At 42.5% G+C, this 18185-nt stretch overlaps 1 protein-coding gene across 5 annotated transcripts in view; it reads left to right on the top strand.

Annotated features, from left to right (window-relative positions):
• Positions 1-18185, top strand: part of BVES (blood vessel epicardial substance) — a 38516-nt gene that overhangs the window by 218 nt on the left and 20113 nt on the right. The window contains exons 1-5 of one of the 5 annotated variants that reach the window (XM_038554828.1): positions 175-268; positions 4923-5159; positions 8882-9006; positions 11832-12019; positions 12766-12874. In XM_038554828.1, coding sequence (XP_038410756.1) covers positions 4934-5159; positions 8882-9006; positions 11832-12019; positions 12766-12874 — 648 coding nt within the window. In that variant the 5' untranslated portion in view covers positions 175-268; positions 4923-4933. Of the gene's footprint in view, positions 1-174; positions 269-356; positions 375-1203; positions 1309-1678; positions 1773-4922; positions 5160-8881; positions 9007-11831; positions 12020-12765; positions 12875-18185 lie in introns of those variants that run through there. The other 4 variants (XM_038554829.1, XM_038554826.1, XM_038554830.1 and 1 more) reach the window with 4 other exon arrangements.

Raw genomic sequence — 18185 nt, 5'->3', positions numbered from 1 at the left:
GATCCCCGCACCCCTGCCCCCCCCCGGCCGCACCCCGCACCCCTGCCCCCGGCCGCTCCCCCGCCCCTCCCCCCCCGGCTACCCCCCCCCCCGCCCTTCCCGCGGGGGCCGAGGCGCCAGCGACTGTCCCAGAAAGGAGTGAGGCGAGCGGGTCGTTCGACTTGGGGGGGTGGGGGTGGGGGTGGGGGTGGGATTCTGGGTGCCGCGTCCACCGACTGCTCTCCCCGCCGGGGTCCTGCAGCTGGAGGTCCCCCCAGGAGATGAGCAGGTCCTAGATGCCCCCCCCACCCCCCACCCCCACGGATGCCCAAACCCGGACAGACTCGACCCGTAGAGGGGAGCCGGGGGAAGAAACGCGCGGGTGTTTCGAACTGGTGACTGCGGTGCAGACGCGGCGGGGAGCGGGGGTGGGGGGGAGGGGGCGGGGAGGCGGGAGGGGGCGGGGAGGGGGGAGCCGGGGGGCGGGGAGTACGCGAGGGGTGCGGTCCGAGGCCCCGGGCTCCGTCTGCCCCGGGGGGGGGGGACGGGGGGGGCGGGGGGGGGCGGGGAGACGGGCCTAGGCTTGGGGCTCCGTCCGCGGGGGCGAGGCGGTGGCTGCGGGGGGGAGAGCGGGGACCGAGCCGAAGGGGTGGCTGCTGGGGGGGAGCGGGCCGAGCCCCGGGGCTCCGTCCGCGGGGGGGGGGGGGGGGGTCGGGGGGTGGCTGGGGGGGAGCAGGGAGCGGCCCAGGGCCCGGGGCTCCGTCGGCCGGGGTGTGGGGGGGTGTCTGGGGGGAGCGGCCCAGGGCCCGGGGCTCCGTTCCGGTGGGGGCTGTCGGGGGGTGGCGTGGGGGGAGCAGGGAGCGGCCCAGGGCCCGGGGCTCCGTCGGCCGGGGTGTGGGGGGGTGGACCTGGGGGGGAGCAGGGAGCGGCCCAGGGCCCTGGGGCCTGCGTTCCGGCCGGGGGGGGGGGTCGGGGGGGTGGCTGGGGGGAGGCGGCCAGGACCCGGGCTGCGTCCGCGGGGGGGGGAGCAGGGAGCGGCCCAGGGCCCGGGGCTCCGTCCGCGGGGGGGTGTCGGGGGGGTGGTCTGGGGGAGCGGCCCAGGGCCCGGGGCTGCGTCCGCCGGGGGGCGCCGGGGCGCGGGCGCCTGCGCGCTGCGGCCGGATCCCGGGCAGCCCGGGTCGCGATGCCTATTTTAGTCAAAGCCGCTGCCCGCGCGGGGACCCGGCACCGGCCAGGGAGGCTCGGGAGCCGCGATCGGCCGGGGCTGTGCCCGGGGCGCCCGTCGAGCCGCCGCCCGCCGCCGCCCAGCCCGGAGCCGGGGACCAGCCGGTAAGGAGCGGGGGGCGCAGCCTGGGGCCCCCGGGCTAACTCGGGAAGCGAAAGTTGGGGGGCGGCTCCCGCGGCGACTGGGAGCCCCGGGCGGCTGCGGGTCCCCCGCGCCCGGCCGCCGGGAGCCCTGCCCTGCCCTGCCCTGCCCTGCCCTGCCCCCGCGGCCCGAGGAGGCGCCCGGCTCCCCCCGCCTGGGGTCGCGGCCGGGGCCTCGGGGTCGGCTGTGCGCGCGGGGCCCGGAGCTCGCGGCGCTTCCCTCGGCTGCACCCCGGGGCCTCGGGTCTCCGCGGAGGGGCCGCCCCGGGGCCTGGGCAGCTGCGCACACTGACGCCCCCCCCCCCCCCCCCCCCCGGGCCGAGGCGAGCGGGTCCCCTGGGAGGCCCCGCCCGCACCTGGGTTCCCAGGCCTGGGGAAGCTGTTGGCCAGACACGTCCCAGAAGCGGCTTGCTTTGAAGCAGGAATAGGTACCCAGCTGGCTCAGCCAATAGTGCATGCATCTCGATTTAGGGCCGTGAGTTCAAGCCTCATACTGGGCATAAAACTTACTTGGGAGGAAAAAATAAAAAAAAGACCTAATGGGTTGAAGCAGGAATAAGTGCGGCGGAAAGACTCTTGGCGACTCCGCAGAGGGGCACAGGCTCAGCTGGATTTCCAGAATGAATGAAGTCAGCTAGCAGGACTTTTCCTCACTTGCCGCCTTTGTGTGTGTGTGTGTGTGTGTGTGTAGTTTGATGAAGGGTTAACGTTAGTTTCACCATGCAGCTCTTTAATCCTTCAGACACCTATTTGGAAAACCCAGAGATGAAGCAGGACTTCACCAGAGCACGTGATTAAAGAAATTAGACTCTGGAGAACTAATAGGAGAAAGTAGATTTCTCTGGATTCCGTCAAAATGAACCCGAACGCGTGCCAGTTTTTCAGTTCAGCCTTCCTCCCCGGACTATATAAGGATAGTTCAGTGTAAACGACTTTAAGTCTATGAAAAGTGATCAAAGGAAGCTGAAATTAGTAAGATCCGGTCGATATTATTGATAATAGGTAACTGACATTTCAAAATTGACGTAGAGGTAAATGCACATAGATAAATAATAGGTATACGAATAAATAATAAATTATATGATGAATGTAGTATACAATGTTATTCTACAAGCTACAATAGATATAGAAAGTAAAGTAGGCATTTATTTAAATACCCAAATCTTTAATAAGGTGTGCTGCATCAAAATATATTGTAGGCTAATCCCACCTTTTAAAAATTCCTATTGCTATGTCTTCCGGTTCTTGCATCAGGAAGTGATGGTTTTCTTATCATTTCTCTTGGAGCAGAAGTTGGTACCTTTAGTGCCACTTGAAGAACTTTTTAAAGCCCAAACTTGAGCTAGAGTAAATTAGTTGGTGATATGGGTGTAATTGAGTGGGTATGAAGGGGAATATGTATTAACTACCTTATTATGTAAATATGTATTAGAGCCTCAGGCTATTCGAACTTGAAGGGTTTCAAAGACCATCTAGTCCAGCCACCTCCATTCCCAGGAAGAAGCAGACCCAAGGAGCAGAAGTGACCTCCCTTGACTTATGTGACTCCCCAGGGCTTTCAGTATAGAACCTGACTTTCTTAGTCCCAGGAACAGTGGGCTCTTTGCTGTCTTTACTAAGGTTTGGGGAGACTGAAAGTGATTTCTAAAAATGTTTGTCATATTTGTGTTCCTTCCATACGGCTTTCACCCCTGGCATTCTCTACAGAGTCTAGGCCGTGAGTATACATAGATGAGTATGACATTGCCTCTGCCTCACAGAGAACACAGGATAGTTAAAAAAAGGAAATAGGACAATAGAAGTGGAAGCACATTCTAAAGTGCCATAGAAATATAGTTATTATCGGTTTAGGCAATGCTAATGCCTAAGCTGACGTTGACACTAGTTTATGAGTGATAGAGAGTCTTGAATATCATTCTCCCTCCTGCGGAAATTATGGGATTAATTCTCATCCGGTCCTTGAAAGCAACCTTTGTATAAATAGAATTATTCAAATAATGATACCTCTCACCCCAATAGGCTTATATTTTTATTGATTCAAGCATTTGGAAAGTAGTTGAATTTATGTAGCTTCTTTCCTTTTTGCATAAAATCAGTATCTAAGTCAACTATTTGTCTTACATTTATGAACTATATCAAAATTATATAAAGAGATCTTTGACTTGATCATTTCATTCATAGTTTGTAATGCATGGACTTTTTAAAAAATCATCTTTAGAGACGTGGAATTCTTTTAGATTTGCCTAATAACAACCTTTCAAAATTCCCAATCTGTACTAATTATTCTACCTAAAACCTTTACTTTGATATGATGAAAAAAAAATGAACGGGAGAGTATGGTCAATTGTGTGACCTTATTTTGGAAAGACTTATTATTAGGTTAAATTTGAAGATATTTTTGGTCCCTATTTGGAGTTCCTTTTCTGAAACAGAATAATTCATACAATCTGTAAACCTACATGGTTTTTGTCAGGAACCAATCTGTGTCATTAATAATAGAGTTTTTTAAGTCCCAGAGATGAAGGATAGGTAATTTAGTTAGGAAATGGTGCCACTTTGTGTTAAGGTTTAGGTAAGCATGTGCAAAATGCTTCGAAATGTATTTGCTACAGATTTTAATATTAAATAGTTGAATGTATATTCATTACCTCTCCTACATATATGTAAACCATGAGTTTACTACTTTTTAATTCATAACATGCTACCTGTAGAATTTTTATGGCAAAGAAAGTAGAGATTTAAGTTGGACAATGAAACAAAAGAGTACATTTTATATCTCTCAGTGCATATCTAAATGATTGATAATGTATTTATTACAAGCATATATGATAATATGGAATGTATATATGTATGATACAGTGATTTAATGACAGTATGAATAGAGCCTTCTAAATATCCTAAGCCTTCAAATAGTAAATATGAGAAGGTTAAATTTTTTGAAAGTAATTTAAAAAATCAGTTTTTCCAGTTATTTTTTCTGTGTTTGGACTCAGTGTCATAGTAGGAATGTGATGGTGGTTTATGAACGTTGGTGATTTTCTTTTAGATTGGTTAATTCCTTATTCCTCTCTTCCCCACCAAGCATGTTTATATACAGATATACATATATCAGTGAATAATTGTGCACTCTGCTAAATATTTTATATATTTCATTAGAAAGTCAAATGAGGTATTACTATCATCGTTTAACAGATAAAGTAATAGATACTCAATATGTGGCTGGTAGGGTTCACAGCTGGGTCTAATTCATAAGCACCAGAAAAATCTACCTACCAATGTTTAGCTCACAGAAATATATTTTTTTAAGATTTTATTTATTCATGAGGGACACAGAGAGAGAGAGAGAGAGAGAGAGAGAGAGGCAGAGACACAGGCAGAGGGAGAGGCAGGCTCCATGCAGGGAGCCCAACATGGGACTCGATCCTGGGTCTCTAGGATCACACCCTGGGCCGAAGGCAGTCTTTGAACCCCTGAGCCACGCCAGCTGCCCCAGAAATAATTTTGATGTAATACCTATAGGGGTAGTAATATACAGCTACCATTTTTATGATTATCCTTTTGTTTCTTTGTTTTTACAGGGATTTTCAAGATGAATTATACCGAGTCCAGCCCTTTGATAGAATCACCTGCAATAGGTTTTACACCTAAGTTAGAAAGTATCATACCTGTGCCTTCCAATGAGACCACATGTGAAAACTGGAGAGAGATACATCACTTAGTTTTTCATGTAGCAAATATTTTTTTCACAATTGGGTTGGTTATTCCAACTACACTTCACCTTCATATGATACTTCTTAGAGGAATGTTAACTATAGGTAAGATACCTAATTGAAACTTATGTAATCTCCCTATAACTGGCATCAGATGGACTTTGTGTTGGGGGCTTCCGGGTATTCCTTGTCAGGTCTATAGCGTACCTAAAATATAGGTCTTTGTCAGCAAACTAGTAGTACATATATCAGGTGACTTGCCACACAGGTCTTTACATGCTGTCTTTCCCTTATTTGTTTTACATAAGACCATGTGTGTTTTCTATGTTGTTTAGACTTTCCAGATATCAAAAAATCCATCTGTATGTAGGAGTGTGGGCTTTGGAGCAGACTGTGTAATTCAAATACTGGTTCCACCCCTTGCTAACTGTGTAACTGGGGCAAGTGATGGAACCTTTCTACTCCGTTTTCCCATGTCAAATAAGGGTAAAAATAATGCCATCTCCTAGGGCTGTTGTAAGAATTAAACGAGTGTGTGTGTACGTGTGTGTGTGTGTGCGAGCACCCATGTATGTGTGATATTTGACTTATATTAGTGCCTGGCATATAGTAAGTACTAACCAGTCTTAACCACTGTGATTTGAATAGGCATTTCTTATGGTCTGTAAGTTGGAAACAAAAGCAATTTCCCAGACACAGTGGTTCGAGTAAAACTTTTTTTGAGGGCTCCAGTAATCCTGATGAGGTGGATTAAATTTATTCACATCAGAATGCCGACACAATTGAATTTATTATTTTAGCCAGTGATTCTTGACAAATTACTCTCTATGTGTGTTTCCTTGGTGATTTATCTATTCAGATGCATTTTGGGGCACCTATAATTTGTCAGGCAAAGACTGAAGAAGGCAATGTCCATCTTTGAAAAAGATACTTTTGGGGGGGCAGTGCTGGAGAGAAACAGATGCACAGTCATGTGTGAGGAGTTGGACGCTGTGACGCAGGCATGCACCCAGTGCCAGGGAGAAATGGAGAGGGTGATAGGCTCAGCAGGAAGGCGGAACGAGGTCACACTGAGGAGATGACATTGGAGCTGGCTTGTGGAAGATGAACAGGATTCCTCTGAGTGTGCGTGTGTATGGGATCCAGGTAAAAGGCACAGAAGAGAGGGAAATTCAGCATATTGAGGGAGAATGAAGAGTAGCTCATTATGCCTGGTATGCGTGAAGAATTACAAGGAAAGTCTGGGCGTGAGAGACCCACTTCCAGTTATGGAATGAATAAGTTGTGGGAATAAGAGGTACAGAGTCAGTGATACCATCATAGCGATGTATGGTGACAGATGGGAGCTACACTTGTGGTAAGCATAGCATAAGGTCTAAATTTGTCGAATCACTATGTTGTACACCTGAAACTAATGTAACACTGTGTGTCATCTATACTCCAAATAAATGAAGAAGTAGATAGATAGGTAAATAGCTAGATAAGTAGATGGATCAAACAAGAAGAGCCTGGAAGGGAAGCTAGAAGGTAGCTTGTGCAACTCCTGTGGCTGTGTTCTCTCTGAGTAAAGTAGCGATTGCAGCAGGCACTACAGTTTTTAATGAAAAACAAAAAAACCACACCCTATAAAAAGGCAAATGCTAATTAAATGCTTTAAAAGATTTTACTTATTTATGTGTGTGAGAGAGAAAGAGCACACGAGTGTGGGCAGAAGCAAGGGAGGGACAGAAGGAAAGGAAGAGGGAGAAGCAGACTCCCCACTGAACAGGGAGCCCAGTGCAGGACTTGATCCCAGGACCCTAAGATCATGACCTGAGCTGAAGGCAGACGCTTAACCGAGTCACCCAGGCACCTGGCTAACTATAATTTTTAAAACACGGTTTTAGAGGTAGGATGGACCAAGGAGATATCTAATCCAACCAAGATGAAACCTGGAGGAGTTGAATGATTAATCCAAAATTAAGGTGGAGAGAATGTGGCCAAACCAGGACTATAATTCAGGTCCTCATGTTCTCAGTCTGTCAAAGCATTAGTTTCCCTGTCTTCTTTAATGATATTTTAAAATTCAACAAGACTTGTTATGAAATATTATTTAAAAACTTACAAAGTTCTACATTTTGGTCTACTCAGATGCCGCAAATCATTCTGATGAAATAAAAATTGCAAATGGATAACTTTTTAATGTGGGAGGTCAGCTTTTCTGTGCATGCATGTTGTTGATATATTTGTGTCATATTGAACAATATATTTTATTTTATTATTTTTTAATATTTATTTATTCATGAGAGACAGAGAGAGGCAGAGACACAGGCAGAGGGAGAAGCAGGCTCCAGGCAGGGAGCCCTACGTGGGACTCGATCCCTGGACTCCAGGATCACACCGTGGGCCAAAGGCAGGCACTAAACCGCTGAGCCACCCAGGGATCCCCTGAACAGTTTATTTTAAATTAAAAATATATATTGACTCTCCCACCATAAATGGGTCAAAAGAAACTGGGATATTTTTCCTAAAGTAAGAGAATTGATAAGAAAAAGCAGGAAGATTTCCACGGGTGAATGGAAAATTGTCAGATGAAAAATTCAAATTTTAGGCACCTGGGTGGCTCAATGGTTGAGCATCTGCCTTTCGCTCAGGTCGTGATCCTGGGATCCAGTCCCATATCTGACTCCCTGCAGAGAGACTGCTTCTCCCTTTGCCTATTTCTCTGCCTCTCTCTCAGTGTTTCTCATGAATAAATAAATAAAATCTTAAAAAAAAAAAAAGAAAGAAAAAATCAGATAGCTAAAAAATTTTGGGAAAATATTCAGGTTCATCAATAATGGAAATGCAAAATAAAATGAAACATAATTCCAGTGTCAAATTAAGAGTTTTCAAATTTTGTATTATTAACAACCTGATAGTAGCATTCCCAACTAGTAGGAATGCAAATATTTATATACCTTTGGGAAACAGTTCCTGAGTCTCATGAAAAACTGAAAAGTTCATTTCCTTGACTTACTGTTAGGTAACTCACCCTAAGGAACTAGTAAAAAAAAAATCAATTCTTAATATATAAAGATGTTTTGATGATGTATCAAAAATTATACCCCAAAAATCTCATCTGTTGAGAAAATAGTTAGGTAAATTAGAGTTTAATCAGTTACAGTCATTAAAAACTATGTATATGAAGAGTTTTGACAAAACAGAAATTACCACAATAAGTAAAATAAGTAAAAGAGTGGATTTTAAATTTTTATATACTGTAGGTTTGCCATCAGGGAAAAATGCATCAAGATTGTAAGGAAATAAAATTTGCAAATGGAGAACTTATTAAATATCAACAGTGGTTTTCTTTATGTAGTAAAATTATGGGTTTCTTTCCTCTTTAAAGATATTTTCTATATAAATTTTCTGCAACAAAGCACATTTTTCTTTTGTGGTAGTAAGACAAAAAACAAAATGGAACTTAATGTGATGTTTGGGTTAGGTATTTATTTTTTTAAACAGAGCAGGAACATGGGCATGCATAAGCAGGGGGAGGGGCAAAAGGAGAGAGAGAGAGAGAGAGAGAGAATCCCAAACAAGTTCCATGCCTAGTGCGGAACCAAGGGGTCCAGGGTGGGGTGGGGGTGGGGGGTGGGGGAGTTCTGGATCTCAGAACCCTGAAATCATGACCTGAGCCAAAATCAAGAGTCCATCCCTTAACCAATTGAGCCACCCAGGTACCCCTGGCTTAAGTATTTCTAAAATGTGCTCATTTGTTTGTTTATAGAGAGGATAACAAATTTATTTAGCTACATGCTGACACTATTCTAGACCTCTAACATGTTGACTTTGTTATTCAACAGGCTGTACCCTTTATATTGTCTGGGCCACTCTCTACCGATGTGCCTTGGATATCATGATCTGGAACTCTGTGTTCCTGGGTGTCAACATTTTGCATCTGTCATATCTTTTGTACAAGAAAAGACCGGTAATTACTAAAATTAATTAATAAGGAAGATATTTTAAAGCCAAAAAGGTTTTGAAGTGCTTTGTTCAGACTTGAGAATGAACATCTAACATCTTTAGTCCCTTTAATATCATTTCTCTGATTTTGTTTACATATGTCTGAAAGTGAAATATGTGAATACTATGAACTTTGCTCTACAGATGACCCTTTTTTAAAGATTTATTTATTTATTTGAGAGAGAGAGAGACAGAAAGAGTGCAGGTGGGAGGGACAGAAGGAGAGGGAGAGAGTCTCATGCAGACTCCACACTCAGCATAGAGCCCACGTGAGGTTCCATCTCATGACCCTGAGATCACGACCAGAGCTGAAACCAAGAGTCAGGTGCTCAACCAACCATGCCATCCAGACACCCCGACAAATGAGTTTTTTAAAGATTTTAAATCATTCAGGCAATTTAGATATAAGAACATTTTCATCATAGAACTTCATTATTTCTTTTGTCTATTGGTATTCAGATGTCGCTTGGAAATATCTTTGCCCAGTTGTAAAATTAATTATTCACAGGCAACTTCCTTGAACATACTAATGATTTACAAATAGTTTGTGCTATTTTGTAAATGTAATGACTTTTTTTTTCATTATGCCCAAAATATTCATTTAAGAAAATCATCGTTTTGGGAGGGTGTTACCAAAACACTAATATTTAACTTTTTTTTTCAACTTCTCTTGAAAAACTTATCTTGTTGTGTTTCTTTGGTCATTCTAAGAACAAAAAGATGTAACTAGGATAATAAAGTAGTGTGGCTCCTGGAAATCACTCTGTACATCGTTTATTAACTATTCAAAGGACACACAATTATTCAGTGAAGTAGAAGATAGAGCACTTGTCCTCCTATTATGTTCAAAGCCAGACATGTGCACAGAAAACTATTAGAAAACAAGACATTTCACAGGAAATGATTATTTGAATGACATAGTTGATACATGTAATAGGCATTCTACTAGATCGTAACCTCCTCAAACATCGCAACCCAGGCTGTTTTGCTTTACTATGTTAGTTTTCTCTAGGTTATCCTGTGTAATAAACATCCTGAAAATCTCAGTGACAAGTTCTGTTTCTCACCCACCTTATATGTGGACTCTAGCAACTGTATGTCAGCTGTGATTCTGGCCTGTGTCATTTCCAGGTCTCTGCTGCAGCAGCAGGTTCTGGTTAGACATGCATTCTCATGGCAGAGAAAAAAGTACAAGAGAACCAAAGAGAAAGACCCAGTGTCTCTTAAAACTTCCGTGCACGAGGAGCATGCATCACTTTTGCTCATATTCCACATTACATGGCCAAGTTGTGATAGCGTAGGAATAGGCTGGGCTAAGGGGATGGAGAATCCTTTTACAGGGTGTGGGAACAGCAAATAGGTGGGAACTGTCGTCTACTACCTTACTTTTATATTCTGTGCTCCTGACAACCGTGATTGTCGCATAGCAAGTGCTCAAAAAAACATTTGATGCATGGATGCTTTCACAAGAAGAATTAAGAAGGCTTCGTTAAGGAATCGGGACTTGAGCTAAGACTTGCAGGATGAGCAGATTATGAATATGAGTCAATAGTTCAGATGCTCGTTACTATGCCACATCAGCTGGTGTGCATTCTGAAAGTGGGACATATTTGTGAATAAACTATTTTAAACACTCATTACTAGAACTCTAAAGTGGAGGAGGTAGGTGGTGGTAATAGTGAGGATTATAATTGCTGAATATCAGAACTTGCTGACACCCCAAGCTCTGAACATAAGGTTCAGAAGTTGCTGATGCGATGGTAGTAGCATCGAGTAAAACACTCACACAGTATCTGTGCTTTCGTTTCCTCTCATATTATGAACCTACGTTTTTGAAAGATATAAATGCTGGTTCTCCGTTAAAATGAAACATGGCAAGAGCAGCACAAAGGTGTAGTGACATCTGAGTGGCTATCATCATCTGGATCTATAAGCTTTATAGTGTGGCTGTGACAGATTTCATTGGGATGGATGATCCTTTGAGCCCAAAGTTCATTCACATGCTATTCAGTTTTCCCAGACTAATAATGCTGGGCCCAATTATGGCATGTGATCTGGGTCTTGTCTGGCAGCAGAAGTGATTGAGCCATTTTTCTTTCCCCTTCCTCCGGTAGCCAGACTTAATCCAATGGGTTCTCCATTCTATAAAGTGTTTTAGCTAAAGACGAAATTGCTTCACTGAAACCCTTTTACCCTCTTTGCTTTGCTTCAGAATAAATAAATCAGAAGCAATGATCGCAGCTGGGGATGTTTCTTTTCCTATGTTGATCCATTAAACAATGCTTACATATAGATAAAATGCTCAATACATGTATTTTCATAAAATTTTCCCAGGTTGATTCCTATTTTATGTGGAGGTTGTGGTTTTTTTTTTTTTTTTTTTTTTTTGGCTGTAATGTTTAAAAGTCCATATGATTTCTTTCTGTGAAACAAAATTGTTGTAAAGACAAAAGGTTTTGTGTTATTTATAGGAAACGCTAAGACTGGGAAGGTCTATGTTGTGGTAACATTCAAAACCTCCGCAGCTGCTCTACAGCACATAGGAAGAGATGTGACTAATAGTGCAAATCTTTTCCATATGCTCTTGGAGTTGTTTAACTGCAAAAGTGCCCTTTTAGCATCGAAACTTGTGTCACCTCTTACTGTCTGTGTAAGATTCCATTGACTGAAATACAGAAGAGCCATGGCGGGTGTGCAGATTTGTTTATTCTCAAACCATTTTGAGACAGAGGAAGCCAGTGTTTCGGTGTTGCTGTGTTACAGCAGCATCTGGTCATTGCTGCATTTCAGGTAAAGATTGAGAAGGAGCTTAGTGGCATCTACCGCCGATTGTTTGAACCCCTCCGTGTGCCTCCAGATTTGTTCAGAAGATTAACTGGACAGTTTTGTATGATCCAAACCTTAAAAAAGGGCCAGACTTATGCTGCAGAGGATAAAACCTCCGTTGACGACCGTCTGAGTATTCTCCTAAAGGGGAAGTAAGTGCTCTTTGGAAATTGAAATTCCCAGTTTGCCTTGAATCTTCCCCTGTTCCCTGGGTAGGGAATGACTAGAAGGGAATGACTTGGATCATCAGGTCGCAGAGATTGTTGGTGGTGAAATCCCATTATACACCTGCATTTTACAATACAACAGAGCGACAGATTAGAGTTATATAGAATTGACTACTCTGAATCTTGTAGATGTTAGAATTTTCAGCTGTGAACATTTTGAATCTTTATTGACTTTTTTTTTAAAGTTAATGAGCTAAAATTGAAGCAGATTTAAGTTAGGCATTCAACTTCCAGAAGCTTATGCATGTTTCACAGGTGATTTGTTTATTTTTTTGAGTATCACAAAAATATAACTTCTAGGAATATCCATCATATATATATATGTATATATATAGTTCTGACATAGTTCCTTAATACCAACCCTTTCCTTCTTAAAATTATCTGATTTTGAGTAATAAATTTATGGTCACTCTAGCTGTATGACAATGATAACCAATGAACCATGTCTGTTCCATACTGGATGGACCCTGTCTTTTTTTCCTTGGTGAAATTTCTATTGAGGTAAATATTTATGCTTTTCAGGAAGTGCTTTTAATTACATTTGTCATCTGTGGAGTCTTTAAAACTTTAGTACAAAACCCATAATCCATAACCTTTAACTTATAAGGTTAAGGATCGTCATGTTATTTGTGAAATATTGTTCATTTATTAACATTAATTTCTGTTGTCAGAATGAAGGTTTCCTATCGAGGACATTTTCTGCATAACATTTACCCCTGTGCCTTTATAGATTCTCCTGAATTTAGATCAACTCAGATGCACAAAGGTGAAAAATTCCAGGTATGTGTCGGCATGATTTTAAGAAGGTTGGAACTAGTTCGTGTCTCATTCAAATATCCAAAGGATAATAATGATAAAGTGATTTATGAAAAAAAGAGATTACCATATGGTATATATTGCATAACCCCATTGTCATAAATCTCAAACAAAATATTGCCTCTACGTACATAAAAAGAGGTCTAGAAAAATATATCCTACTTTGGCCGTAGTGTTTACATTGTTATTTCTGGGTGGTGAGTATGACTGCTTTTTTATTTTCTTCCTTTTGCTTTGATTATGGAAAAAAAAAAAAGGAAAATATCAGTTGTGGATAATCAGTGCTCCTAAAACATGTAATTAGTTACTTTTACTGGGAAACAAAATAGAAACTGGCTTTGCCCTAGAGATATTTTTCTTAATTCTTGTGAAAAAAAAAAAAAAAAAACCTAGTCACTTTACTCTTTTATATTTAATGAATACTTTAAGGGCAAAGGATGAAGTTCTTCATAATTAAAAATTGCCCATTGTGTGGCACTTTGTTTTGAATCTTTCCGTAAGTGTCCCACCCTCCTATTTTATTCCCCTCTTGATTGATAGGAAAGCAACCAAGAAAATGTATGAGAATTTCCTTTGGTTTCAGGCTCTAAACAGCAGTAAGGAAATATCCCGAGCAAGAGTGTAAATGAGTACAGGTAGGAAATGGAATAGACGGGATGTTCTCACCTCTGGGAAGAAAAGTCAGGGTTTCTTGATGACACATCTTATTTTTGAGTCTCATTTTGAGGCACCATACAATTTGGGAGGCCATATGGAGATAAAAGGGAAAATATACAGATGTCCAGTTTAGTTAGTTTAGTTTAGTTTATGTACGATGGTTGGAGCCCTGCCCCACTCCCATTCTGCTGAGTAACAGATCTGAATAACCACACTACTTGTGAAAGTTATGTGTGTTCTCTACAAGGTCTCATGTAGGCTCATTAACTGGGTCTAGTACTGCTCCCACGTTGGCTGAGCTTAAGATACAGAAGCGGAAAACTAATGCTGTATTGTGGCTTCTCGAATTTACACTCTCATCTTGTGTTTGGGAGGGTCACCCCTGCTTTTTACCTGCAGTGAAGACGTTCTTACCGTATTTTTAATCACCACTGTCTACAAACTAGCCCAGGGCCACTCATTTCCTCTCTATTTCTTTCCTCTGCCCTCCTTATTATTTCTTCTTCCAAAGCCCATTTATCTGTTGCATCCATTTCTCTGTGTACAGTAGCAAACAGCATTACACAGTCATTCAGTCTCATTATAACCCCGAAGAGCCTGGAATTTGGAGAGGGTGTGGAAACTGAACCCCCTTTGTTTCTAGAAGCAAGTGCTCCCTGAGAGGCCAGGGATATGACCAGGTACTATCTTGTCACCTGGACTTCAAATTATATTCTAATTAAGTTAGCAAAAAAGGAATTCCTACTATGACCTGCAGGGACTAGGGAATCTTGGGGGACTAGGGATTGGGATTTGGTAGCTGAAAGATGTTCCTGATAAGTGCTGGGGAGATTCCAGAATCAGGACCAAGATCGAGGTACCATAGCTGGGAAAGGATATTGATTCAACCTTTCCAGCACCAGCCATCTTTTGTCTACATAGAGTGTGGTGTGGCATTTTCTGATTGGTCAGTGCATAAGAACTACTTTAGCATCGTAGAACCTGTGTCCTATGCAATTGGAACAGACGCCATCAGAATAAACCCTTGGGAGAGATTGTGTTTTGACTGTTTACAAAATGTTCCCATTGGCAGATACTCAGGAGTAAAAATAGCTGCTGCACATCTGTGTAGGAGTATACGGTGCCTCTTTCTGACTAAGTTCCCAAGTGAAGCACACCACGTGCTCGAACATCTCACTACCTGTGCCCACAGCAGGGACATTTCTTTTTTTTTTTTTTTTTTTTTTTAAATTTTTTAATTTATTTATGATAGTCACAGAGAGAGAGAGAGAGAAAGGCAGAGACATAGGCAGAGGGAGAAGAGGCTCCATGCCCTGGGAGCCCGATGTGGGATTCGATCCTGGGTCTCCAGGATCGCGCCCTGGGCCAAAGGCAGGCGCTAAACCGCTGCGCCACCCAGGGATCCCAGCAGGGACATTTCAAGTGTCAGTGGTCAGACTTCTCCACACCCCTGCTTTTTACCTGCTAATCTCATTTTTCTTTAATTGGGAACAATTCAAAGTGTTCTCACAAAGAGCTACTTTCTTCAAATCTTTATTTCTTTAAGTTCATCTTTGGTAGGGGTGCTAAGGAATTCTAGAATAGTGTGAAAGGAGAAAAGGAAGGCAAGTGGACTCAGTGTCTCTGCAGGTTGCAAATGGTGTTTGGGGACATATGTGACAATTATGACAGGCACAGTGACAGAGCTGAGAAACAGACTCTGAACCTGAACTCCCAGGTGACTGAGAGGTGCTTTCCAGCCATGTTGGTACCTACACGCCAAAGCTGCCGCTTAGAATTCTTGGTAGAATCTTGAGTATCTTTATTACAAAAGGTGGAATTAGTCTTTTGTGTTTGGTTTCTTCCTCTTTGGGCAGTTGTTTTATGTCAAGTGAGCTTTACCATTTTCACGTCCTCTATCACACATACCATTTTGTATTTTATCTCCCACTCATTGCTTTTCCCGGTCATTTGCGCATCCTGTGCTGTGAAGCCTGAAAATCAAAGCTTTATTGAGTTTAAGGGAAAAAGAACGTCTTGGAGATCCCAGCCCTTGTGAAATAAATGAACTTGAAATTTTCTCCTGTATTTAAACCAAACCTTATCTTAGTATTAAGGAAATCTTTTGGTTTAAGCTGTGAAGCGAGTAATCGGCCAGCTTTGACTCTACGGTACTTTAGCGCTTAGGAGAACTCTGAGCATCGGTTGGATAGACCAGTCCTAGGACATTTTCATGTTGCTGATGTGTGAAATGTTATATAATCCGTGAAGAAAATAACGAATTCTCCCCTGAGGACAATCAGCCATCAGAGTGTTGAGCTGCTGTTTCCAGTCCTGACACATTAGGCAATTCCCTTGGACACCCTTGGTCTTGTGTAATGTCTTCTCATTCCATGAGCTTGTAGAATGTAAAGTGAGGGTGAGGCCTAGTGCCTTGAAGTAATAATCAAGGCCAACCCGATCGCAAACACTTAGTCCAGTCCTCTCCCTGAGAGAAATCCTTTTCTATCTCCCATTGTCACATTTGCTTTTATTTCCTCAGTAAAATTCTCCGCCAGAGCTGAAGCATGGCACTGCTGAGGTAGCCTAATGACTTTAGGAAGGGAATTTATTTTACAGAAGCTTTAAAAATTCTTATATTGCTTTTATAGAAGTTCCTCATTAAAATACGTTTTACTTGGCTGTTGTGACAGAAAATCATTAAACACGAATGTCTATTTGGCACAAGTGAAGCATTAGCCATCATGTAAAATGACCTCAGTCAATATGCTAATGACCCACTTCCAATTAAAGGCTTACACTTATGGACTTGCAAGTTATTCATACATACTGTAGGCATAGCTTCTTATTTGAATACTGTTATTCAACCTAAATTTAATGATAAAATAAACAGGTTTAAGGTATTTGTCAACCATCAACAAGAAGTGTATTTGCTAAGTGAATGATAGTATCAGAAGTATCATTACCTCTGTGGAAACGAGGCTATGGGAATGGTTGGAAAGAAGTTAAACGCATTATACGTCATCTAGGTACAATTCCTTTTTCTTCTCCTGGATGGCTTCCAACTGCTCTTTTAACCTCTTCCCCCCTTGCACATGACTTAAATTTTCCAAAGTCACGGATGACCTCTTTGCCAAACAAAGGCACCTCCAGCTCCTAACCTTTTCTTCAGTGCTTGGCTACAGGGCTGTGCTGCAGTGAGTACCAGTACTCACCTTTCTTTAATTACTACTGTGGAATATTATTCAGTTGCCTTGTGTTTATTTACCCACATCTTAGTATTTCTGGGAATTTCTCACTACTGGCTTGACTTTAGACTTCTTTTCTCAAAAACAAAAGAAAAGTTTGTTTTGTTTTTTGGGCAGATGTCTTTGTTTATTATCAGCTTCCTCCTCTTGGATGTAAGCTTCATGCTATTGGGTTCTTTGTATAAGGGACTCTTTATGGACTTTGAGCTGACCTTGTGGTCACTTAGCCAGATTACTGTCAATGTGATCATGTTGGTTGAATATTGGACACATTGGGTAGGGTTTGGCCTGGTTGGGAAAAATATGTCTGGGCTGGATGTCAGAAGTACTCATTCCACCACTAATCAACATGTGCTCATGAATAAGTTTTTTGGTTCTTGTCATTTGACATCTGAAAAATGAGAAAGAATATGACCTGCTTTACCTGAAAGGCAATTTTGGAGCACTTATAACAGATGTAAAAACACCTAAATGTTTAAAAGTACAGTACACATATAAAGTGAGTGGTATTATGTGTAACTGTCATTCCCTGAAGATTCTCTACCACTTGCCCCTGTTCTATATTTGTCAAAACACTTATTGTCACCTGACGGTGTCATATTTCCTTATATATCATCAGCTTCCTTCACTGGAATGTAAGCTTCCCAGGGGCAAAGATCTTGTCTTCCTTGTCCACGTTGTAGTTTCGGTGCCTTTAACAGTGTCTAGCACAAAGTAAGTGCATAATGTATGTTGAAAGAATGAGGAGAATTTAGTTTTTTATGGATTCATAGAGCTGGTGATGCATTTCTTGAATCCAAATGTGTTTGGTTTGGGATAGTCCAACTCTTATATAATAAGTGCAAACTTTTTGTTCTAGGAATATCAACCCACTTTTTAAAGTAGCCAAACCCTCTAATTTGCTAAAGGTCAAATCGCAGCTATTGATATTAGTTGAGAAGCTGGGTTTTCCATTTGTCTCTCCTAGTAGACATAAATACCCCCTCATCAGCAAAACCGTGTTTAATTTTGTGACAAACCAAGGGGAAAGAGTGCCTTTGGAAATGTTTGCTCTGAGGCTCAGATATGATTTCATGTTAATTCAAAAACTCTTTATTAATTTACCTGGCAGGCATTGGGTTTAACGTTGAGGATATGAAAATGGATTTTGCCTTCGACAGCATTTGTGTCCATTTGTTAATTCCTTCATATGATACATATACACTGAGACCACTCTGTGTTGGAATCTGGGCATTCAGACAGGAAGATGCATAGTCCCTGCCCTCAGAGTGCCTGCTGGAGGCAGATATGTCCACAAATGAGTGTGGATTCAGTGATTTGAGTGCCATCTGAAGCTCAGAGAAAGAGTGCTAACTGATGAAAGGGGACCTGCATGGGAGGAAGGACTTCCT

Source organism: Canis lupus, chromosome 12 (genome assembly GCF_011100685.1).
Source record: "Canis lupus familiaris isolate Mischka breed German Shepherd chromosome 12, alternate assembly UU_Cfam_GSD_1.0, whole genome shotgun sequence".
In the NCBI taxonomy this organism is placed as follows: Eukaryota; Metazoa; Chordata; class Mammalia; order Carnivora; family Canidae; genus Canis; species Canis lupus.
The sequence above is the reverse complement of the archived record's forward strand: the minus strand, read 5'-3'. Positions and strand labels throughout refer to the sequence as shown.